The 25216-nt window shown below is 36.8% G+C and overlaps 1 protein-coding gene across 8 annotated transcripts in view; it reads left to right on the plus strand.

The window, feature by feature from the left end:
• Positions 1-24791, plus strand: part of LOC137268873 (D-glucuronyl C5-epimerase-like) — a 307371-nt gene extending 282580 nt beyond the window's left edge. For all 8 annotated transcript variants that reach the window (XM_067803455.1, XM_067803456.1, XM_067803457.1 and 5 more), the window contains 5 exons: positions 11334-11480; positions 13879-14077; positions 15144-15315; positions 16758-16994; positions 17679-24791. In XM_067803455.1, coding sequence (XP_067659556.1) covers positions 11365-11480; positions 13879-14077; positions 15144-15315; positions 16758-16994; positions 17679-18712 — 1758 coding nt within the window. In that variant the 5' untranslated portion in view covers positions 11334-11364 and the 3' untranslated portion in view covers positions 18713-24791. The remainder of the gene's footprint in view (positions 1-11333; positions 11481-13878; positions 14078-15143; positions 15316-16757; positions 16995-17678) is intronic.
• Positions 24792-25216: the final 425 nt, after the last annotated feature.

Below are 25216 nucleotides of genomic sequence, written 5' to 3' on the forward strand. Positions count from 1 at the left end.
GTCATATATTTTCACAATCAGATGTTAATATCCAACAACAAAAAATAGCCATATAAATATGAGCCTTTTTCTAAGTGTTCACAAGGGAAGCAAACAGTGGCGCCACAATTTGGTAGCAACTGTCATTTCTTAGAGAACAGACATGAGCTGTGTTGCACGAGGTCTGCGGTTATTGGGTTTCTGGGAGTGAGAAGAAAATTGCCAGTGACACTTCTGACCAAAAGCTGAGAATAAGGGCTTTGAGAGTGTTGAATCTGTGTTGGTTTCAAGGACAGGAATATTTTGATGAGTTTGTGGGGAGGGGAGATCATTCCTCTTGTGTAACACCACCAAGGTTTTCTCCCAGCACAGATGGTTTCATCTTCAGGTTAAAATGACTTGACAAAGTTGGGTGGTTTAAAATTGAGGGCATGAATTTTTATTCCTTTTTTAATAGCTTTAGAAGTTCCTGAATCAGACATGTTGGTTGGTTTGTTGTGTGAGAGGAATGGATTATATGAATTGCAGATGTTGTTGGCGGCGTATCTTTCAGCACAGTTGTAAAATATTGCACTGTTAAAATGAAGTGTTCAAATTTTACTTTGTCTTTTTCTGCAGTAGAAGAAAAAGGATGTTTAGAGATGTTTGGGTTCATGTTGTTTGCAATATGTTGAGAAGATTTATTGTATTGTAAGCATCCTGTCAAGACAATAAAACATGTTGATAGAAGACTATAACTTTCTGTATGATAATCCAGTGGTCACGACTGTCAGTTGGTGGGAAGTTTTGTTCGTGAGGTTCATATCAGCATGAATTTTTATGTACCTTTTCTCAAATGTTGTTAAATGCTAAAAAAATCGCCCTCCCTTCCTCCTTCACTCACTCTCTCATTCTCTATCTCTCTCACTCTCAGTCTTGCTCACTTTCTTTATCTCACTCACTCGTTCACTCACTGAAATGGAAAAAAAAGGTAAAATAAATGAAACATTAACCATTGGTGTGTCTGCTTTGTTAAGTATTTTTAAAATTTTTTTAAATTCTCATCCGGAGCAGATTCTATTTCTCTGTCTAATGCGTGAAAATGTCAAAAATGCAGAAATCTAAAAAAAAAAATATATCAATTACACATCAGAGGTATCAATTTGGGTAATGTCAAAATAATATTGAGGTTAATCTGTTATTAAATACCCTAATTAATTTCATCCTTGCAAGTAGTAAACTTAACCACATCAAACAACTGGGGAAAGTTGATAGTCACAGGAAACACACTTAACACAGAAATGGTTAAAGTGCTCAAAAACACAAAATTAGCAGGCAGGCAAACAATTTAAACATGGAATTGAGAACTTTCAGCTATTTTGAAGACAGATGAAGATTGGTTGATAATAGATTATTTCACAGACTGTTCACAAAGGTAAATGACATGGACTTTGAACATTTATCACATATGTTACTGATGCAATAAGTCAGTGTGATAAATATGCAAATGAGGGAACTACCATAAATAAACACAATACATGCCATGCTTCCTCAAACGCTATTGCATAACAATGACACTGTTATAAGTAGTCTATTCATGAGGTGATTTTAGTAAGTGAAGAACTTCCATTACATTTGGCATTTCATTATATGATAAAGAGATTATTATTTACGAAGCAACAGCTTAGATCAGACATTCTTAAATGCTGATTTCTTTATGGTATTAGTTGTCAGTGTGGTGATAAGTCTGATTAGGAAGGTTTAGGAAAGAAATATGATGAGGTGTATTATGAGGTGGTGGGGTAGCCTAGACGTTAAAACATTGGTTCATCATGCTAGAACCCAGGTTCAATTCCCCCTGTAGGTACAATGTGTAAAGCCCATTTTTGGTGTCCCTTGCCATGATATTGCAAGAATATTGCTAAAAGTGATGTAAAATCGAAATCATTCACTCATAAATTTCAACATTTAAACAAAATCTCACTCATTCACTAGTTGTGATTTTATGACATGTTGAATTTCATGATATCAAGAATAACATTTATGTCAAAGCAAAAAGGAAACTGATTTTGTAAATAAGTATTCTGTTGGTGTGGAAGAGGAAGAATAGAATGGGTCCTTACTAAATCTGGTAATCTGTGACTGGATTGTATTTCAAACGAAACGAGATCCTTGTCTAATGAGACTGCCAGTCAGCTGTGTGAATTAGCTTGATGAGGGCCTCTTATCCTGATAACACTACACAAGTGTGACAGCTCTGAGATAGGCAGTGGATGTAGATTGAACCTTGGGGGGGAGGTGTTTGTAATCAGAACCCCGAGGGGATATTTCCTGGATGGGGATGGGGGAGGGAGGGGGGTCATCAAAAGGATTGGCTGGTCATTTTGACTGAAATCATGTTGTGTAGATGTAGCCACAAGGGTGATCTGAAAACTGTCTGGCACAACAAATTTTGAGCTGGGCTGATGAAAAAGGGTTAAGTGCCTGTGAACATAATTTCACATCTATGTCAGTGTATTGATATGTGAATGTATACTCTTGTGTACTTGGGGGTAGGGTAGCCCAGTGGCTAAAGCATCCACTTGTCACACCAAAGATATAGGTTTAGTTCCCCAAATATTTGCAAAGTGTGAAGGACATTTCTGGTGTCCACCGCGATAATATTGCTGGAAAATAGCCAATATGGTGTAAAACAATGCTCACTCACTTTTGTGTGCTCCTAATGTCCAATTAACCTCTATTTCAACTACTTCACAACATAGTAGTAGTGGATGACAATATCTGTCTAGATTGATGTCAGGGCCATTGTCCATCTTTCTTAACGTCAGGTTTCCTAGTATTTATCCTTTGGTTGGTCTAACACAGACAAAACTGTGATACATATATAATCAATTATTTTTTTGTCAGTTTCTAATTGTTGGAACAGATCAATGGGAACACTGTTGGACGTGCATTGTAAACCAATGTGGACATTACACAACTATAATGCCCAAGAACAAAGACAGTAATATTGGCATTAGGACTGGTCTGGTTATCGGTAAATGTCACCCATTGTCTGCCAGGGAGCATCTGAGCAAATCTGCATCAAACTTTTATAAAACTGTTGATAATGGACTCTTCACTCTTTACTAAATACATATTACTCTCTACCCCACTGTGATAAAAGCCAGGTGACCTTAAGTTGAAGGGAGGTAACTCTAGTTAAGCTGTCCCCACAGTTTAAAAAATAGCATTTTCCAAAGTCCATTTCATGATGAAGTGCTTTGAAAGAATTTGGTAGGTTGTTTTATTGAAGCAAAATGTTTAAAGCAGTTGTGGGGTTATAAAGCTGCGTTTGATCAATGTCAACATGAGCTACCATGTTGCTCTAGTTTATTGTTAAAGAAGAAATTCCATGTGGTATAAATATTTAGCCAAGTGTTAAAAATGTCTTTCAGGACTTTAAAATAATCCTGACAATGTTGAAAATGCAGGTCATGTTTCCCAGTTTTTCAGCTGATAATTAAATTATCACATATTGTAAATCCGAGAAAAAGTGTGAACCAATGCAGATGGGAAAAAGTGGACTCTTGCAAAACTCTCTGGAGCACTAAATGCAGTTTAGGAGTGAATTATGTATGTTTGCTAAAACCTTTTAATGCCTAGTCTTACTTTATGTCACGTTTTCTTAGGTTTGCATCATTAAGGTTTTTTTTTTGGTTCACAAAATTATTCTGTCTTTGAGCGTAAATCCCAATGGTAAATGCTCATGCAAGTTAATGGAGGATATTTCTGTATTATTTATATCTGTATTTTCCATTGTTGATGCAATCGTATAAAGTGTCACAGCTTTGATTTTGAAAGATTTTTTTTTTTTCTGTGTTTGTATCTGTTTTGTATGTGTTCTGTCTGGCAACACTTAAATAAGGCCATTTAGATAGAAATTTGATGTGTATTTAAATATTTTAAGAACACTTTTTGTTTAGTACCCTCTTGTCATGCTGCACATGGTGTTTTGTTGTGTATTTTTCTGCAGTCAAAGATTTCAGCACAGGTTTGAGCTGTTTTGCCTGCAGGGTATGGGTAGCAAAAAATATGTCGCTCCAAACTGCAAACCCCAAACCCCTGAACCCCCAAACCTTTGGCAACATACATCAATATAGAGCTGATTCACTGTCAAGTTTTAACTTGTTCATCTATGTTGATACAGCAATTTTTAGGATCGTCCATTTGGAAATTTGTGCTGGATTAACCCTAAGCTGTCTCACAGTCCCTGAACCACGTTATCTTCCCTACTTCCAAGCCCACTCTGCAGCACTAAATGGAGCAAGTCTAGATTTTCCCAGGTCCTGAATCTTCCCATCTCACTGGGGATTCTTGTCAAGTTAAATGTTATATTTTGTTACTGTCAAACTTACATATAGAAAATATACAATATACAATACATATAATATAATAATATACAATATATATAGATATATACAAAGCGTTTGTCTAGGTGAAGTCCAGAAAGCTTAGTAAAAGAGAAGATAACACATAACACAAATGGTTGAAGGTGTTCTGGTTGAGAGGACAGCTTTGTGTCTTGGACTGCCTCAAGTCAAGAATTTCCATTCTTTGGCAATGTTGCTGATGTTCCAGATGTTTGTTAGTGTGTTTCTACTGAACCTTCGTATCTGTAGATGTAAGACAGAACATATGTAATTACTACCAGTCTCTACACCTACTGAACCCGTCTTCATCAGAAATGTGTCACAAACAGATGGGAGACATGTTTGATCGCATCCTCCAAATTAGTTAACTGTCATTGGGAGCTAATTTGAATGTTTTTAAGACTTCCGGTCTTAATGAAAAATGTTTGGTTTCAGACTTATCTTGCCAGTTAATTTTTCCCTTGCGTCTGTTGTGTCATGTGTGGAACAACTTTCTTGACAAATATATTCCTGTTTGTATATTTACTTGTAAGAGGCAAAAGTTGTATAACATTTTGCAAGAGTTAATTTCTTATGAACGCTCTTGTAGGAAATGTTTTTTCATACAGTGGAAGCTGTCAAAACTAGCATCTGTCCAATTCAGCAAGTTCTCAACACCAACCATAAATGATCAGTCCCATCCGTGGCTTGTGCATTTATCATCAGCTCTACAATCCAGCACATTGTCTAAACTGGATTGTTTCTTCAGTCCCAAAGATTGCCGGTTTAGACAGCTATCACGGTAATGTCAGTTTGTGTACCACTTTTCTTTGTATCTGGGTAGGGGTGGTGGGTGGAGTAGACTAATGGTTAAAGCATTCACTCTTCACGCCGAAGACCCTGGTTCAATTCCCGCCATGATATTTCTGGAATATTGCTGAAACCGGTGTAAAACTAAATTCCTTCACTCATTTTCTTTGTACCTTAGGAAGATTTGGGTTTTGTCATACTCTGATTGTGTCTCCAGCCTTGATATTACTGGAATATTGTGTAAAACCCAAGACATGCACTCACTCATCTTCAAATGAAAAATGGTTTCGTCTGTTCCTTCAGATTAAAACATCTGTGAGGTATTGTTCCAGAAAGTGGTTGTTTGGTATTTCAGATGAAGTTCACACCCATGTTCAAGTTTTTGATGGAATTTCTTTATTAATATTCCTTCACTTGAAGTTTGTTTCATAAGTCACAGAAGTACATTTTCGGATGCACTTCAAAGTCTAGAAATATGTCATTTTCATCTTGAACTACTGAGCATTTTATCTTCTGATCCTCTGTACTGATACAGATAATTTTGATGAGAACTGAAACTTGGTTTTAGCAAGAAATGTTGGCATTTTAATCAAAGAACCTATTGGATGATTATAGAGATCAGAACATAGTACGTTCTGTGATCTGCTCTCGTAAAAGAAATTCCACCCGCCAGTTTTCACTGGACCAAATTAAGCAATCCATGCATTTTACACGATAATTGGTCAGTATGTATCTCAGCATTAGATTTCCACGCAAATAGCCCATTAAGGAAGTGCAGTCAGATGCTAGATATATGCAGTGTTGAAGCTAACTCATGCATTCAGATGGAGGAAGGATAAACCGAGACAAGACTTATCGTTATTGAAGGAGGGATTTCTGTGGCATCGCTGATGAAAGAACTGTGGCTGTCTGTCGGTGAAAGAAACTCTGTAATTCCTCTCTAGGCTGGTCGGTACTTGAGTTACACTTTCAGTCCAGTTGGAAATACCGACCGAGAGAATCTTCCAAATAAAGATATATATACAACTCGGAAGTGAAACGCCACCTGATTCTGTAACTCTGGTAATTGGAAGGAATTAAGCATTCCTTAGCTTATATATAATTACTAAAGTATTCTGTAAAGGATTTCTTGATTTGAAAGGACTCTGAAGTTAAGCCAAATAGGCCTTGAGAAGGGGTTGATAGAACTGAAAAATGATACTTGATTTGGGATGATTGTATTGTAAAGATAAATGCTCAAGTTGGCAATTGAAAGTAACTAGAATATCATGCAGAAAGATTAACTGTAACCTCATCTTTGGTTCAGGAGATTCCTATTCCATGAAGAAGGTTGTGTGGATTCATGTGTTATGCGTCTAATGCAGATATAATCATATTTGAATCAATACTTGAAAACAATTTTAGTCGAACTGTTGACCGGTGTTGAAATTTTGAAGGAGATCATTGACGCGCAAACAATCCTATGAGTCCATTGTGATTTAAAAAATGCATTAAAAACTTAATGCATTGCATATCTGTTGTTACAGGAAGTAATATAACAAGATAGTGTCATTTTAGAATTTTTTAACAAATCCATTTTTTGTGAGACCCAGATAGCTTGACTGCTTTATTAATGAATGAAGCGGAGACATATCACATTGATATCTATGTTTACAGCATTTTGAAACGACATCGGAGCAGCTGACAGTTGGGTTCTAGAACCGATTCTATTAAGATAACTTTTTTTTTTAATGATAACATAATGGGTGCTGATGTTAGAAGCGTTTGTTGAGCGACAGTAGATAACAAAAACTCATTCACCCACTTCCTATCTCTAAGACATCATCACTGGGCTATTTTGTTCCTTTTGAATTTCAAGATATGTCTTGGTGTGAATTGTTATCAAGGGCAGTTCTAGCACGGCTTCTTTTCCTGTCCAGGTTGAGGTTGAATTGTGTTTAGTTCGGGACATATTGTTGTGTAAGCAAGTTGGTTGTTTTGTGTTTCATTTGAATTCATGCCTCGGGACTGTGTGTTTGATTAATGTCTTGTGAAACAGTGAGTATGTCTTTTTTCTTCCAAAGATTGGGGACAAGCAGACGCAAAAGTTTAATAATACATTTGATATACAGCATGGAAACATGCCATTGTACCCACAGATCTAAGGCTGTACATACAGTGTACCATAAATACCTGTAGTATTGTGGTACCGAATATGTTACATACCTGTAGTAGGGCGGTAGGGTAGTCCAATGGTTCAGCATTTGCTTGTCATGCTGAAGACCCAGGTTCATTTTCCCACATGGGTACAATGTGTGGAGCCCATTTCTGGTATTCCCCAGCCGTGATATTCACTGTAATCTTGCAAAAAGCAGCATAAAGATGAACTCACTCACTACATACCTGTAGTATGAAGTACCTGTAGTTTGTGGTGTTTGATGCAATACCTGCCTGTAGTGTTGGGATACTTGATATTGTACCTACCTGTAGTAAGATGGTACCTGATGTAGTACATACATATAGTATTGTAGTATTTGATATTTTACCTGCTTGTTTTATTGTGGTACCAGATACAGTACCTACCTGTAATATTGTGTTACATGTGAATCTGTAGCATGTGGTATCGGGTACATTACAAACCTGTGGTACTGTGGTATTGATCAGTACTTGTAGCACACTGTATCTAATATGGTACATACCTGTAGTACTGTGTTATCTGACCTACAGTACATCATGATTATAGTGCATAGCAGGAAAACTGAGATAGTTATTAAATGATCTGAATATTTTTACACATTTTATGCTGTTTCGTAATTTTATTGATGTTGTGGTAGATATGATATTTTAAAATAGAAACCAAACGGCTGTTTTCAGTTACTCGGATGTTTCTTGTGCCAATCCCAGCAGAACATGAGAAGGAACTCAGCCTCAGTGTTGACATATCCTCAGTGAAGATTCCTTAATGCTTCTCGCAAAATCTCTCAACAGCTGAAAAATTTGGCAAAACTACAAGTTAACAATTTCTACAGATTTGGATGGTTTAAGGCCGTTTTATTTCCAACTTTCTGCAATGTTTAAGAGAGTTCGGCATAAAATGGTTTAAAACTGTCATGCAAATATTCTTCCTTTTTGTTGTGAAAAAAGTTGATTTATGGTGGTTGTGTTTTAAGAAAAGTTAAAAGTTTCTTGTTCTCTTGCTCACCGAATAATATTCTGGCGCAGTGGTAAAGTAATCAGTAGAAACAAGTAAAAAATTACTGTATTGCCTCTTAGTTTTCAATAGATCAGTATAAATTTATTGTAACTTGAATGTTGATGTGTAGAAGCTCGTGTTACATTTAAAAGTTGAAACTTCAGTGAGTTTTGAAGTTTTTGTTTTTTAAAAAACACAACTTTTCAGTGTTGTTGGGCTTTTGGGGTAGCCTAGTGGTTAAAGGTTCGCTTGTCACTCCAAAGTCCCAGATTTGATTCCCACATTGGTACAGTGTATGAAGCCCATTTCTTGAGTCCCCTGTCATTATATTGCTGTAATATTTCTCAAAATGACACAAAACATCACTCACATAAAGCTTAAAACTATCTGATTTACATGAAAGTTATAATTTAAGAAACCTTTCAAGATGTAAATCATAACAGATGTAATTGGAGAGTTTTGGCATGTTTACGTTTCTAAACAAAATTTGCTTCTCTAGTGCATTTCTTATAGAAATTTCCTTTCAAACACATTTTAGGAAATCCCATCATATTCACAACCCAGAGAGCTCTTCTCAGTACAAGCTATTCCAAAACTGTTACAAACATAACATGATGTGGTCCCAACTGTGATGATTTATTGTGTTTATGAATTTGCAGACCCAAAGTCAAAGGGGGTCTGTACCCTACACTCAACCCGAGCCATAAAGTATTTGAAGATATCTCCATATAGATGTTTTTCTCTGCATGTCAGGGTAAAGGTTGTTGAGTCGGCAAAAAAATGGATATTGTCTTGCCTTGGGTTAGCTGGAGAGTAGACATGTGATGTCGACATGATATGGAGTCAGTCTCGTCACATGGAGCCAACAAGTTCAGACAGTATGAAAGCATCATTCACAGTGTCAACAACGGTCCCCAGCCTGTTGCTGTGGTTTTGTGTTGTTTGGATGTAAGGTTCTCCCTGTAATGAAGTTCAAAATGTGTTGTAGAGCCTCAGGAGATTTTGCAGGAAAAGGTTGGTGTGTTTGTTATTCAATTTGACATTAAGGTCAGAGGAATATATTAATTGGTTTTGTTACATTTATGCTACAATTATTGTTGATAATGACCTATTTTAATGGTTATGTGTCCAGTGGTCAAAGTTGATGCAGTTAGCTGCACAGATAACTCAGTGCAGGGATTAAAGTCAGTGGATTTGAATCCTATACATGTAAACTGCATGGTTTGTTAGTATTTTTGCCATATCTTTTATTTTCATCAAAGTGGAAAACATTGGCCTGTTTGAGACTGCCTGCCATGTATTTTAATTGAAATTGTTTTACGTTTGTGATCAAAGTTTACTCTTCTGTTTTCTGACTTCAGTTTTCAGTCGAGGTGAAATTTAGCTCTATGTTTTCCTCCAGATTGTTGGACTTACAAGAGCAAGTGTGGCTTCATGTACAAGACTGGATCAATGCTGGTTTCTTTTGCATTTTCGTAGCCCATAGCTATACTGTGCCACATTTAACATTCACCCGTGAACTTTGACTTGGGAAAGCAAAAAATGTCCTTTGATAACTTTTCTCAATAAGGTCTGCAAATAGTTATTTTGCCTGTTGATAAATCCATTTTCTTTCTTATAGCTGTTTCTGCCATGTTGGAAATGCTTGCTGCTATATTATGTATACCACAATACTTCTAAAATCAAAATAACACTTCATACAAAAATAGACCAGTTTATGGTGTCTCTGATCGATTTCATTCATTAGAAGACTACAAGTATTTATAAAATGTATTTGATCATATATGAAACAAATATCACAATGCATTTTAGGATCTTGACAGCTTTGCAATTTATTTTTACCTAAACACTTGTTGTGATGTGAGATTTGGAGTCTCCTGCAGCCATGATATTGAAATTGTAATGGATAGTATTGGCATATCGATCCAAATGTCAAATATACCTTTCAATTAATGCGACTACTTGCCTCCCACGCTTGTCATCCAGCAAAGTGTATGACCTAATCAACCACAACAGCCATTTTGGGGGGATCTATTCGTTTTATGTTCACTTAAGAAAATAAATTATTTATTAATATTATAGCCTGAGGCCCTTTGGGAACTTTAGAAGAAAATCACCAAGTGTTCAGACATATTTGGAATGTTTGTCTATGGAAAACTATTTCTAATATTTCTCACAGGTGTGGACAGAGATTTGCCAGGTTTGGGTAAAGCTCTGGCAGGATATTGTGTATAATGTTTGCAGGTTAATGAGATCAGTGTTGACAGGTGCGTTACATCATAATGACGGAGGAAGCTCTGAGATAGATACTGTCTGCTTCATCTTACACCTGGGAGTTTTGGGTGCATCGGGATTGGAGATGATGTATATCTACCTCGCTACATTTGGGCTTGGTTTTAAGTTTTAAGTTTCAGTCTTAAAAAGCATCTCTGCGTAAGATATGGAAGATTAACAATTGTCTCCATTGTACTAATATATCGTGTCATTAGGTGGACTGACATTTTGGAACAGTTGTTGAGATTGTTTGGAAGTAGTTTTGGTTGCATGGTAATTGATGAGGGGATTGGTTCTGCTTTGTACACGGAAATGAACGGCATGCAAGAAAGATGCCTACTACAGATTGGAGGGGAATACTTCCATGAGATTGAACAGCTGAAAGAAAACATTGTTCATTGTGTGAAGATAGTTGAGTTGTTGCTTTCAACCTTAAGATAGAATGTTGACATTTGTGGGAATATGTTTTCAAGAAGGATGTTTTAGTTTTTATTTCTGTTTCATGTCTTGTCATCCTTCTTGTGGTGTCTACATGTGTTTTGTTGTTTGTTTAATCATGAATGTTTCAGATTTCTCAACACTGTACCATGTTTATGGTCATAGATACCCACAGTTGATATGTATCTATCCTGTTTGCAGGTACTTTTTTTCCTGTTTGTTAGTTTCAGTTGATCTCTCCCAATATGATTTATTTTTGATATGTATATATTTTGCTTTCTTTGTTTCAGATGCAAGATGGCCGTATGAGGCAATCTGAGGATGCGAAAGAGTAGAATCATCAAATTCTTCGCGGCAGTGGTCGTGTCGTCTGCTTTCCTGTCTGTGTGTTTATGGAGCCAGTGCGCCATCAACAGACAAGACAACAATTTCATAAGGTAGGACATTAAAGTCAAATCATTCATATTCAATTTCCATTCATGGTGAATGGTTAGTGTCTCTCAATTGTATAATATTGTGAGCCATACGAATCTGGCACAATGATGAGTTAGATGAGGGTATAATCGAATTAGGAGATAAACATCATGTGTTGGCCAATTTCCGAGTGTTATTGAGTATTTGAAGCCCAGGAATACATTTGGAACTGACGGTGTCAGCCAGAGGTTTCAAATGAAATATTCCTGGGCTTCAAATACACAATAACACCTAGAAATTGACCAAAACATTATGTTTATCGACATTGTAAACCAAAAAGTAAACCAAAGGGTTTTACTGTCTGCACACGTTTACATCGAGTACGGATACAGCAGTGAAGTGTCATCAGCTGCCTGTTTCATCTGGTTCCCATGGTAGCGTCTGGAGCTGCTCATTTGTGACGTCATGCTGACTTTACGTCACAATATGATTTGAATGACATCACCACTGTGGATGTCAATATGCAGCGAATAGTTTTGCAATTTCCGGGAATCAAATCCCATTTGATAATGTTTTTTAACCAATCAGATTACAGAACACAGTGACTTTTGGTTTACAATGAGGGATTTGGCTAGCTGAGTGGTTAAACATTCCCATATTGCACCAAAAATGTCTTGTACAATGTGTGAAGCCCATTTCTGGTGACCCCCACCGTGATATTGCTGAAGTATTGCTAAATGAAGTGTGAAACTAAACTGATTCACTCACTGGCTGTAACTTTCTTGTTCAGCAGAAGATTTCTTATGTAAATTTAATGCAAAAAGGATTTTTTTTTTTTTGATGGTAAAACAAAAAATAACAATGAATGATGGCATCTTTATGTTGTTGAAACCTCATTCAGCTTGTTGTGTTATTCATCACAGCACCATACATACGATCTTGTCGTTACACTATTTCATTGTCAGACTAGGGTTGGCATCGTAGGCTGTTACTATTTCTAAACTGTCATTGTGATGGATTGACATGTCAGTGTATCACTATCAGATTCATAATGGTTGTATACACAGTAAAACACTATTCCTAATGAGTTATAGAAGTGAAAACATACATCTTTATGGATAGTAACTTCTGGTATATTGCATTCAGCTACACTTTGATGTCATGTATATCGTCGTCTTCAGAGTCGCCTCACATAAAAGGTAGTTTGAACAACTTTCCAGTGATACAGTTAAGAAGTTATACGAGTTCATCTACCTTGTACAGTGCACAATTGGTCTTCAGTAACCATGCTTGTCATAATGGGCAACTTACGGAAATGGTTGGTCAAACCCACTGGCTTGGTTGGCACATGATCGTATCCAGATTGCTTGGATTGACACTTATGCAGCTGATCACTAGATTGTCTTGCCCAGACTTGATTATTTACAGACTGTTGTCATGCATGGAATATTACTGAGAGCATTATTAACAAATTTTTAAGCTATGAATAATTATCTATCAACTCATTGACACACTGATGAAATATCAATCATAAGAAAGCCAATATCCTTAACTTATATTTTGTCCAGTATGTATACCAGAAAATGTCATCCTTCTCAAGTGCTCTCCAACTTCTTGAATCCCTTTCAGATAACATTCCCACAGGATATTGTTGTATGTACTTCAGGGGAAGTGGGGTGGTCTTACGGTTAAAGCATCCGCTCATCATGCTGAAGACACGGGTTCGATTCCCCACATGGGTACAATGTGTAAAGCCCGTTTCTGGTTCCACTGCCATGATATTGCTGGAATATTGCTAAAAGCTGTGTAAAACCCAACTAACTCACTCATGAACTATATCCTAGCCTGCATTTCAGTACGAACTCTGAAACATCTGTTCAGTATTTTGTGACATTTTGTAAAATTTGCATTTTGGCCACAAAATTCAAATTTGGCTTAAGATTATCCCAAACAGAGGATTTTATGTGTTTTGAAATGGGCTTGAGTGTGAAGGTACTGCATGTCTGCCATTTTGACATGTTATCATTTCTCAGTTATGTTGATTGGTGGTCATGATGTCAATCACTGGGTTGTATGGTCCAGATTCAATTGTTTATAGATCAAAATCATGCATCTTGTTATTGCTGAACTTTGTTTATTAAATAACAAACAAATTATTGCATATATATTCGAGACCAGAGTATTTTGTAAATTCTGTGAGTTAGCATTGGGCTAGAATTAATTTGATGTTGGATGCAATGAAATTTGGGGAGGGTGGTGTTACTGGATATATATTGAGACAAGTATTTTCTAAATTCTCTCATGTGAATAGGTGCAACATTGTGGATGGTAGGTAAAGCAGTACTGACTTACTCACTCTCATCTGGCACTGGACAAGAATTCCTTTGATTTTGGATACAATGAAGTGGGTTTTTTCCACAGAGAGGACATTACAGGTGAGAGGAGCTACGATGATCACATGAACGTCCCTCGGGGGACCAACTCCATCAAAAACAAGGACACCCCTGCCATCAAGTACAAGGAGATTGATTGTGTCATCAATGACGACTATGCCATCAAGTGTCGACGGGATGGGGGAGAGGTCTATGTACCATTCAGATTCATTCAGGACTATTTTGAGGTTTGTGAAGCTCTGGGTTAGAATCGATGTTCAGTACCTCATGCTTGCCTAATGAGATGACTAACGGATTAGAATGGTAAGTCTCGCAGACTTGGTTGACACAGGTCACTGTATACCAGCTGTGTAGATCAATGCTCATGGTGTTGATCACTGGATTGTCTGGTCCTCGATTATTTACAGACCTCCAACACATAGCTTAAATATTGCTGTATGTGACATTCAATATCAAACCATATAATTTAAGTATTTTTTAATTAAATTAATATTTTACTATTTTTTCATACTTTTCTGGTGCAGTTACCTTTGCTGAGAAATAAAAATTATTTGGCATTTGATATTTTTCATCGACTTGAATAGCTATAACATAACAGGGATGGTGGGGTACCCTATCTGGTTAAAGTGTTCGTTCAAACTTAACACACTGAAATCTCAAACTGAGTTTCACAATTTGAAACAGCTGAATTTTTAACTCAGCTGCAGTTTTGAAATATAAAAGCCCAACTTAAGTAATCTCTCCATGAAACTCAAATTGTTTCCTAGATTTGAGTAAAATCTCGGACTTAAGTCAAAACTCAGACTTAAGTTTGTTTCGAGAAACTGGTCCCTGGGTTCGTTTTGAACCCCACATGGATACAATGAGTGAAGCCCATTTCTAGTGTTCCCCTTTGTGACATTGATGGACTATGACTAAAAGTGGGGCAATACCTGACTCCCTCACTTTAACATGACAGAATGTTTGTGTGATGATTCATTTATCTCTCACAGTAGAAATGTAGACAGGTATGTTTGTATCATGTACCAAATATCTATCTTCTTCATCTGCAAAACCAAACTCACTCACTCACTCACTCACTCACTCACTCACTCACCCATTCATGGTGTTGCTGAAGAGTGTATACCTTGATGAAGACCCATGTTTGATTCCCCACTTGGATACAATGTGTGAAGTCCATTTCTGGTGTCCCCCAGCATATTGCTGGAAAATTGCTAAAAGCAATCAATTCACTCACTCACTTGAGTGTGGTATGGTTGTCACAAGTTTGTATTTTGACCATTTCTCTTTCAGATATATGGTTCTGTTGTCAACACAGACGGTTATGACAGACTGGAATGGCAACATGCGAACTCAAAGATCCACAAACCTCGACTTAAATATTCTCCCAGCGGTATCTTCATGTCGTTTGAGTATTACAATGTGGAACAGAGGGACCGAGTAAAGTGCATTAGCGGTTTTGAAGGTATTTTTTCTTGCTGTTTTGTTTGGTTTAGTCCAAAATTACAAGTGAACATTTTTGCGGGATCCTCCACTGGGATATGTGATGCAGTTTGGGACATCTCTAATCCCTTTGAAGTATTTCAGTTGGTGAAATTAATAATTGGATTTTTTCTTCAACTGTTGTAATGTCTCGTGTATGAACGGACTTAAGTGATTAGAATTGACACAAATGTTGCACCACATGTTATTAACTTTCAAAACTGTACAATTTGGAAAAATACCCTTAGGGCTGTCCTGTTAGTCCTTTGTGATCCATATTTTCTAAAATAGTGTCTGTGTTTATTTCTTTGAAAACTATTGTGAAAGCCACATTAGGCTCTTCAACATGACATTTGCTTTTTATTGTTTATTGGAGTTTATGTCTGTAAAATGATTAAAAATTGGTTGGTCCAGGTTGATCAATAATTCATCCAAATCAATTTACATTTTATTGTCCTTTCCATACTGATTATTTGATAAAGTATAGCAGGGTATTCTGATGATTAAGGTATTCACTCATGGTATCATTGGCATATGTTCGATTGCCCATATGGGTACAATGTGTGAAGCTTATTTCTGGCGTACTCCGCCTTGATATTGCTGGAATATTGCTGACATAAGCATAAAACTACTCAGTCATCTGGGATACCTGGGTCTGGGTGTACCAGTCTCCATATAGTGGTGTCTTCTCATGACAGCTATGCTCATTATAACCTCCTAGCAGCTCAACAAACCTACTGTGTGATACACAGGTGTACCGGTCTCCACACGCTGTCATTCTGTTACCATAAGCTCCTTGCACCTCAACTATGTGTACTGTGTCTTCACACAGTGTCTTTCTGTTACTGTAGCTCCTCGCACCTCATTTAACCAGCTGTTTCACTGGTGTACCAGTCTCCACATAGTGATGTCCTCTCTTGGCATCTATGTGCACTCTATGTGTGTTACAGGTGTGCCAGTCTCCACACAGTGATGTCCTCTCATGACATCTATAATTTACTGTAAGCTCCTCGCACTGCGCTTAACCTGCTATGTGTGTTACAAGTGTACCAGTCTCCACACAGTGATGTCCTCTCATGACATCTATATTTACTGTAAGCTCCTTGCACTGCGCTTAACCTGCTATGTGTGTTACAAGTGTACCAGTCTCCACACAGTGATGTCCTCTCTTGGCATCTATGTGCACTCTATGTGTGTTACAGGTGTGCCAGTCTCCACACAGTGATGTCCTCTCATGACATCTATATTTACTGTAAGCTCCTCGCACTGCGCTTAACCTGCTATGTGTGTTACAAGTGTACCAGTCTCCACACAGTGATGTCCTCTCATAACATCTGTGTGCACTCTATGTGTGTTACAGGTGTGCCAGTCTCCACACAGTGATGTCCTCTCATGACATCTATGTTCACTGTATGTGTGTTACAGGTGTACCAGTCTCCACACAGTGGACACCAGAGGGTCACTACTACCCAATACAGATTGCCCAGTATGGCTTAAGTCACCACAGCAAGTACATAATGGATGGAGAACCAGACGTCATCATCCTGGAAGATGGAGAGGAAGACAGCCCTGCAGACTGGGTAGTACCAGAACAACGCTCATTTGCTGTTTTGAAGAATGATGCTTCCAAATTTTCTAATGTATTACAGTTTTTGACATCAGGTAGGTTGATTTCATCAGAGGCGGTGGGGTAGTCTTGTAGTGTTTTTGCTTATCACGCTGAAGACCTGGGTTTGATTCCCTACATGGGTACAATGTGTGAAGCCCATTTCTTGTCTATTTTGCCTTGATATTGCTGGAATATTGCTGAAAGCAGAGTAAAACCAATCTCAGACAATGATTTCATCAAAGAAAACTGGACTTCATGGTTGTGTGTATTCGTGGCCAAAGAGAGGGCTCTATTCCCTACATGGGTACAACATGTGAAGCCCATTTCTGTTTCTTTAGACTTTGATATCCCAGGCAAATTTGGACATAAAACTAGTATTGCACTTGCCCAAGTGACACCACCAGACTGTAAGTATCGAAGAGTTACCTCCCTTTAGCCAACTTTTTGCTTTTTTAAGTTCATCCAAATTTCAATTTGTTTAAAATGCAAATCAATGGATAAATATTATTATGAAAAGATTTCATATTATTATGAAAAGATGAAATGATATATAATTTTTAAGAGATGAATTTTGTGTTGCATTACCTTCAACAATATAGAGCAGCAAAATCATAAATAAAAAATATTATGTGAAACAATGAGATAAGGTATTCTGAAAGATGTGTTAAAAATATGACATATTAATTCAGAAAGATTGAACAGAAGCTAAACTTTGCTAATTGTTTTGTCTTTTCCAGATTCTACTAAACTTCCAGGAATAAGAATAGTTGCTGATGAAAAAGTGAACAAGTATGTCACAGCTGACTTGAAGTTTTCTACAAATGGCAGTCTGACTGTGATTGTGGAGACTCTCAGTTCAGTTGTCTTCAACCTGCACTATGTGCTGAGCAACACACTCATCATGTTTGAAGGAAAAGATATTTATTATGGACTCGGAGACACAAGAGGACGATGGCACCATTTAGCCAGGGATGTATCTATAGACCTTCAGAAAGGCCTCGGGTTGAAGTATTCCAAATCAAAACGAATTAAAATGAAATATCAGTTTTCCAAAATTCGTGAGATCTCCATTCGAGGCCATGGCTATCTGGACAATTTGACATTGTCATCATCAGCACATTTGGATCATTTTTATGATGCTGCAAACTGGTTGGTCAGTCATCAGAATGACCGTGGAGGATGGCCAATTGCTGTGCGTCGTAAACTCATTCCCAATCTGCTTGAGCTTCCCCCGGGGTGGTATTCCGCAATGGCCCAAGGTCAAGCAATGTCACTTCTTGTGCGAGCATACTTGAAGACAAAGGACCAGAAATATTTAATCTCCGCTATTGATGCAATGAAATTGTTTGAAATCAGTAGTGAACAAGGAGGAGTCTTGGCAAAATTTGCAGGTGAATACGACTGGTACGAGGAGTATCCGACGACCCCAAGCAGTTTTGTGTTGAATGGATTTATATATTCACTTCTTGGTCTGTATGACCTTAAAGAGACAGCTTCAGGTGAAGCTGCGGATATGGCAAATAGTCTATACCAACGTGGGTTGACTTCTCTTAAGTTCATGTTGGGAATGTTTGATACTGGGTCGGGAACATTTTATGACCTGCGGCATATTACGTTAGGTCTTGCCCCAAACCGTGCACGGTGGGATTATCATACAACACATATCAACCAGTTACTAGAGCTCAGTGTTATAGAGCGTGACCCCATATTCAAAACAACAGCTGTTAGATGGATAGACTACATGAAGGGTAAGAGAGCGAAACACAACTAGAGAATATCAGACGAAATCTGCTTCCTTCTCCATGCTACATTCATGGATTAAAGTGATAGTGTATATACACAACGGGAAAAGTCAAGTTCCAGAGGATGATCAGTGAATTGTGGATGGACTGATGTATCATTTGTGATCTCTCGACTTCATAGAACCAATTACAGTCTGTCGTTCTAAACGTGATTTTATTCCTCTTTTGTCAACCTGAGGAAGCTGAGGATGTGATGCTCCAACAAATTGGTACTTTTTACAAAGATGCTCAATTTCAGCGTTCAGGATGAGGTGCTTACACAGCATCTGCATGGAGTTGATGTAATTAAAGCTGTCACTGATACAGCTCCCAGTTTGGTTGTGATTCCAATATAACTGAGTGATTCAAGGCTTTCAAACTTCATCTTGTTAAAATACAGCACCCTCAATAAATCCACTAATTTCTACAATTCAAACAGTTAAAGTTTTCTGCAAACATTCGAGTTCATCATAGGAGTTTAAAAAAGTAATGTTTCACTGTTCTTTGTATCATTGTGGTTCCTTAGGGAAAAAGTGTCCCTTTGATTAAAATATTTTGTTTCTCTTTCAGGTAAAATATCTCTGAGAAAGGGTGTTGTATTTTAGTGAAAAGCATGTATTATAGGTCGAATATGGGTTGTACAATGTGTATGTTTCCATGTTAAAACATTCATTATTATCAATACAGTGATATTGTATAAATGTAGTGGACTGCTCATTTGTCTCATGTCACTGAAGATATTCTATTCAAATCTTGCTGACTTGTGAAAGATGGTGGATTTTGGACAAAGGGAGGTAAATTCATGTCTTTTGAAATTACCTCCCTTTTCAATGGAAAGATTGAGATGATATTTCTCCTTCTTGGAGGCTTTCAGTGGTTTTAATTAATATAAAAAAAAAATGTTGTATTTTAATCTTCCTATTGATAGAATACAAAGTCTTCATGAAATATTGCTAAAATCATGACACGGATGCCAAAATATTGACTTTTTATGAATGTCAAAATGTTTTAAGTCGACATTTTTCAGTTTTGTGGACATGCACACTCCGATTTTAAGGTTAATTAAGGTTTATTTTTACATCACTGCTTTCACAGACGCCAAATCTTTCAATGCTTACAGATTGAAGTCACTGCCAATAAACATTCATACTCACATGTTCTTCAGATTTAAGCTCATGCAGTGTTCACTGAGTGTGTTAAGTCCTTCAACAGACTTGAGCAATACTGTAAGATGTATATCAGTGAAAGGAATCTACTAGAAAGTAATTTCATCATAAGTATAGGCAGCTGTGGTGATACAGATTCTGACTAATGGATGTCATTGGTCAGATTTTAGTTGCCAGAATACGAGTGAAACAGAAATGTTTTCAGTGTTGTCCAATATCCAGACTGTTTTTCAAGGCTACAAATGTTTTGGGTTCGGGTGGCTAGTTTGTCTTTATCTTTGTCCTTTAGCAGCAGCTGGTGGTCAGCTTGTTCAAATATCAGATTTGACCTTTTTGGACTAATTTCCTGTCATGCTTATTAATGTTCAATCAGTTTGCAATGATCTTTATGATGGAATCTGTCCCAGTGAGGCAAAATCCTATACTTGTTATTGAGTCAGTTTAATTGTCTATCATGCAAAAGTACATTTGGAAGAGTAGTTTCACTATAATGGTGACAAATTCAAATTTTCCAAGAGCCAAAATGAAATCAATTCCATCCATATTTGGCACAAAGACATGATTAGTTTCTGAACAAGCTGATCAGTATTCTTCTAAATCATATTCTTCACTGATCTACCAAGCATAATGAGTATGAGGTATGAGATAAATGAATTGAACAAATGGTAAAATTCTATCTATTCAATTTGCCCTAATTATTGCCTAGATATTTTGAGGGTGTTGGGGTAGCATGTTGCTTGAAGCATCTGCTTATCACAGTGAAGACCTGGGTTCAATTCCCTGCATGGGTGCAATGTGTGAAGCCCATTTCTGGTATCACTCTGCCATGATATGACTAGAACATTGCTGAAAGCGACATTAAAGCATAGTTTTGTAGCCTTAAAATACATCTAACACTGAACATTATTTTTTCAAAATCCATACTTATATCATATCCCACCTTGAATCGTCACAACCTCAAATTATAAGTGGATTTCAGCAAGTTGACACTTTTCAATGTTATAACTATAGGGGGTGGGGGTGGGGGATTCAGTGTATAATCTATTTTCCTTTATAAGGAAGTATTTGTATATATTATATATATTGTTGAACATTAGACCACACTATTATTCTTAATGTCTCAAGTATACACTCTACAGTTCATTGTAACATTCTTATTTGACAGCAGTATCAGCCCCATATGCACAAGTCAGTAGCACTATGATCAGTGAAAAGTTAATACATCATATCTGTGAGATTCACCTTAAAACATAAAAATGAAATGGTTAATTTACCTTGAAAGACAATGAATTAGTGTCATGGGGTGTTTTTTCACTTATTTTATTCGTTAATGCAGAGATAAACAATATGAAATGAAGTTTGTAATGTCTCTTTCAGAATTGATTATTGTAACTGATTTAGTTATATTAGCATCCAGTCTGTGGACATTTCTTCAACTCTTTCACTGATGGGATATATATTATTTGTATCACATATGATTTTATTTGACAAGTGATTAACGTTTGAGAGCGGGTTTACAAGCTTTCATTCATTGTTCAACAAGTGACTTTAAGCTAATGTTGAGAATATGAACAAAAGTGTTAGTCAGGTGATTCAACTGACTTTTACGAGTTTTTAAATTCTGATGTCATTTTATTTGCAAAATTGATTTGTTTCCAATTATGCTATGAGCTGTATTCGAAAATATGATTATTTAGTTTTAGATATTTGACTTGAAAAATGAAATATACCACAATCTATTGGAAGATCTCTCATATATTTCACACCTGCTGCTTTAAGTATAACACATACTCAATGCTAAAAACTCATACGTTGGCCTTAGCAATGCATTTAGATGTCATGTATTGTGATGTGGACGTATAGCAGTGTGTTATCAAAGTAAACATTCCATTGTTATATATAATTTGTCTTTGTTGAGTTCTGTGTATCTGTTTATCCATGTATTCTGATGGGGACTGGTTATTTAATATTTCCTGTTACGGTGTAAGGGTCTTCTTCATTCACGAATCTATAGTCCAAATGCGCTAGCAATATCAATCAACATTTGACCCAGTTTAGGAGTTCACACTTAAAGCCATGCCAGCTTTGGGTCAGCCGAGTGGATAAAGCATTTGCTTGTCACGCTGAAGACCCAAGTTCAATTTTCCACATGGATACAATGTGTGAACCCCATTTCTGTGTCCCCTGCCATGATATTTCTGGAATATTGCTAAAAGCGACTCAGTACCTCAAGTCACTCACTCTCTGAAAGCTGTGATTCAGTTTCCCACCTACAAAATGTGTGAAGGGGTTTTCTGAGGTTCACATTGATGTGAAAACATGAAATTGGGAGAAGAATGATTTGTTGTGAAGAAATTAAAAAACATACCTTCATAACCAATCTTGATTGTCATTCATTGTTTAGGCCAGACCAGTTTTATTTCTTGTTTTACAGATTTTTGTTATCTGAAAACTTCATGGCAGGTGGGGAACAAAATAAATTAACAAAAAATTTAATAAAAAAATGAAAATAAAAATTTCCATCAAAGTATTTTACTTTTGGCAATTTATGAAGTGAATATTGGTAAAAAAAGACAACGTAAAAAGTATTGTGAGTTTACATTTTTAACCAATAAAAACATTACGATTTGATATTTTTAGTGGGGAAATTAATTTTTTATTTTTTTTTTATTATTCTTTAGAAATACGGCAGGCGGATCCGTATAACAAGAAGTAACATTGTTCTGGTCTAACAGTGTTAATCTGGATTTCAAAGTTTGTGGTGGCTCCAATGGTCAGTTTGCAGAAATATTGATAAAAGCTGCATAATAGAATACTCATCCATAGTCTGTCTCACAGTCCCTGAATCACAATATTTTACCCTACTGCCAAGCCCTCTTTGCAGTTCTATGCCGTAAATGAAGCAAGTCTTGGTTATTTTCAGGTTCATGATCTCTTGTCTCGCATGAGCTCCTTCTCTATTTATATGAGTTAGTTTGTTGCTATCAAAATTATATATATTCAGAGACTAAGCCTTAGTCTAATCCATCCATTCACTCTCTTGAATTTGAAAAATATAGATTTATTGACCATCTACATTCTGTGAACCAACTAATGTAAACAGCTATAGTGTTCCATGCAGCTATCTTAAACACTGTCTGAAGCCACTTTTGTCATGCCAATATAATTTTTGCCTGAACCACAAGCATGTCTAGCGATGCTCCTGTTCTATGTTAAATGAACAGTCCTTGTTGGAGAATATAGATAACACTGTATGTTATTTTATGTTTGTCAGTTTTATATGATAAATGAAATATATACCTTATTACATAAACGAAAATGGAAACATCTGTTAGCTTCATCTTAGTGCTTGTCTGTTGTTTTGGTTGTGAAAATTAACACAAAAGTAACATGTGTAAGATAACCTATTTAACACATCTTTACTTCCATATTCTAATGGCCGACAGTGTCCAATGGCATCCAAGCACAGAATTTTAGTTGGTCCACTTCTACCATATCAATAGATGGCCAATGGTTCCATAGATATTTTTTGTCAATGGATCATTTAACACCTTTCAGTGTAATGAAATGTAGTAGACTTCATTTGTATTGCTGTTTTTTGTGTGATTTATTTTGCTTTATTTTCACGCAGGGAGTAGTTTTATTAACTGATTTCTTCACTAGCAGCACAGTTCACCATGATCTAATGATCCAATGTTTCGTAAGTTTAGATTCCATTTTTCAGCATTTCAGAGTTTTTAAAGATGTTTAAGGGCATTTAGCAGTTAGGTATAATTGTGACAGTATTATGAGAGTAACCTCTGTTTTTATACAATGTTTCATGGCTCCTTCTTCTCTTGTTAGGTGAATGAATATTCACATTTTTATAAATGGAGGGATGTTTGGTAGCTCAGTACATAAATATTCATTCACAAATTAGTAATAATGACTTCTTATGCTCTTGTGAAAATTTCCAGAGTTGTTCCTGTGATCAGTTAATGAGGTGAGGCTTCAAAATGTTCTGTTTCTGAGAAGGCAGTTGGGTAGCCGCTTCTTCTGAAGACCCGGTTCAGTTCCTCACATGGGTACAATATGTGAAGCCCAATTCTGGTGTTCCTCATGAAAATTCTGGAAAATTGCTAGAAGCAGCATAAAACCACTGTCACTCAATCACTATGTTTCTGAACCGAGTGGGATGGTGGGGTAACTGAGTGGCTAAAAACATCCACACCTCATGCTGAATACCTGGGTTTGATTTCCCACATGGGTACATTATGTGAAGGCCATTTCTGGTGTTCCTTGCCATGGTATTGCTGGAATATTGCTAAAACGGCATAAAACCACTGTCACTCACTCATTCAATCAGATGTGAGGGAATGACACTCCATGACATCGACATTCATGTGATGTCAACCACTGTGCATCAACATTTGGGCGATCTGCAGTGGTAGGTATAACTAACGCCATACTCACTCAATGCATTTCTCAACAAGGGTTTATATAATTTATCGTTTAAAGTTGAAGCAGGTAGAAAGCCAACCCCTGCTCCTTTATATCAAATGAGAGAAATATGTATGGAATTATTGTGATATTGTACTGGTACATCTGTGTAGCCTGGAGGACGTCCTTGTAGTCTTTGAGGACTGTGAGGACTGACATGCAAACTGTGTGTGGTGTCCTAGTTGTGTATGTTTGTTTACAATGCTGTCCCACGGGAGTGGTGACACCGAGCTTACTGACATCTCTCAGTTCATCCCAAGGTTAATCTGTGTATATTTTGGTTGTCTAAGTTGTAAATATCATATAAATACATATAAATATATATATATTTGGAATAATATGTTAATATGTGAGAGAAGATTGTGGGGGAAAAAAGTGTATTTTGAAAAAATCAAAATATATCATGAATAAAAAATGAATACTACCTACAAGATCTGTTGTTTTTTAAAGTGGATTTTATGTCTGAATAAAGCGCCAGACAAGATTTGCTCACCTGTTTTATTCCAGATTAGAGATGTTCCCAAGACACGTTTTTAAGACTTCTTCAAGACATGCATACACAATGCCATTTGCATGAGGCAAAACTAGGTTTAACATTCTACTTATGAATATTTCACTCATGGCAGTGTATAGGTGTGGCTGCTTGTACTATCCCAGACTTTAGCTGGTCTTATGCTAGATTACTGAGATAATATGCCGCAGTTAAGTATGAATACTTGACATTATACTCGCTCCGAGACAGCCAGTCCTTGTACATATTAATGTCGAGTGCAAGGCAGGACCAAAAAGTTCCATATTTGAACGTCTTTTGGTACAATGTGGATGGAAATCGAACCACTACCTTCCACT

This window comes from Haliotis asinina, chromosome 16 (genome assembly GCF_037392515.1).
Source record: "Haliotis asinina isolate JCU_RB_2024 chromosome 16, JCU_Hal_asi_v2, whole genome shotgun sequence".
NCBI lineage: Eukaryota > Metazoa > Mollusca > Gastropoda > Lepetellida > Haliotidae > Haliotis > Haliotis asinina.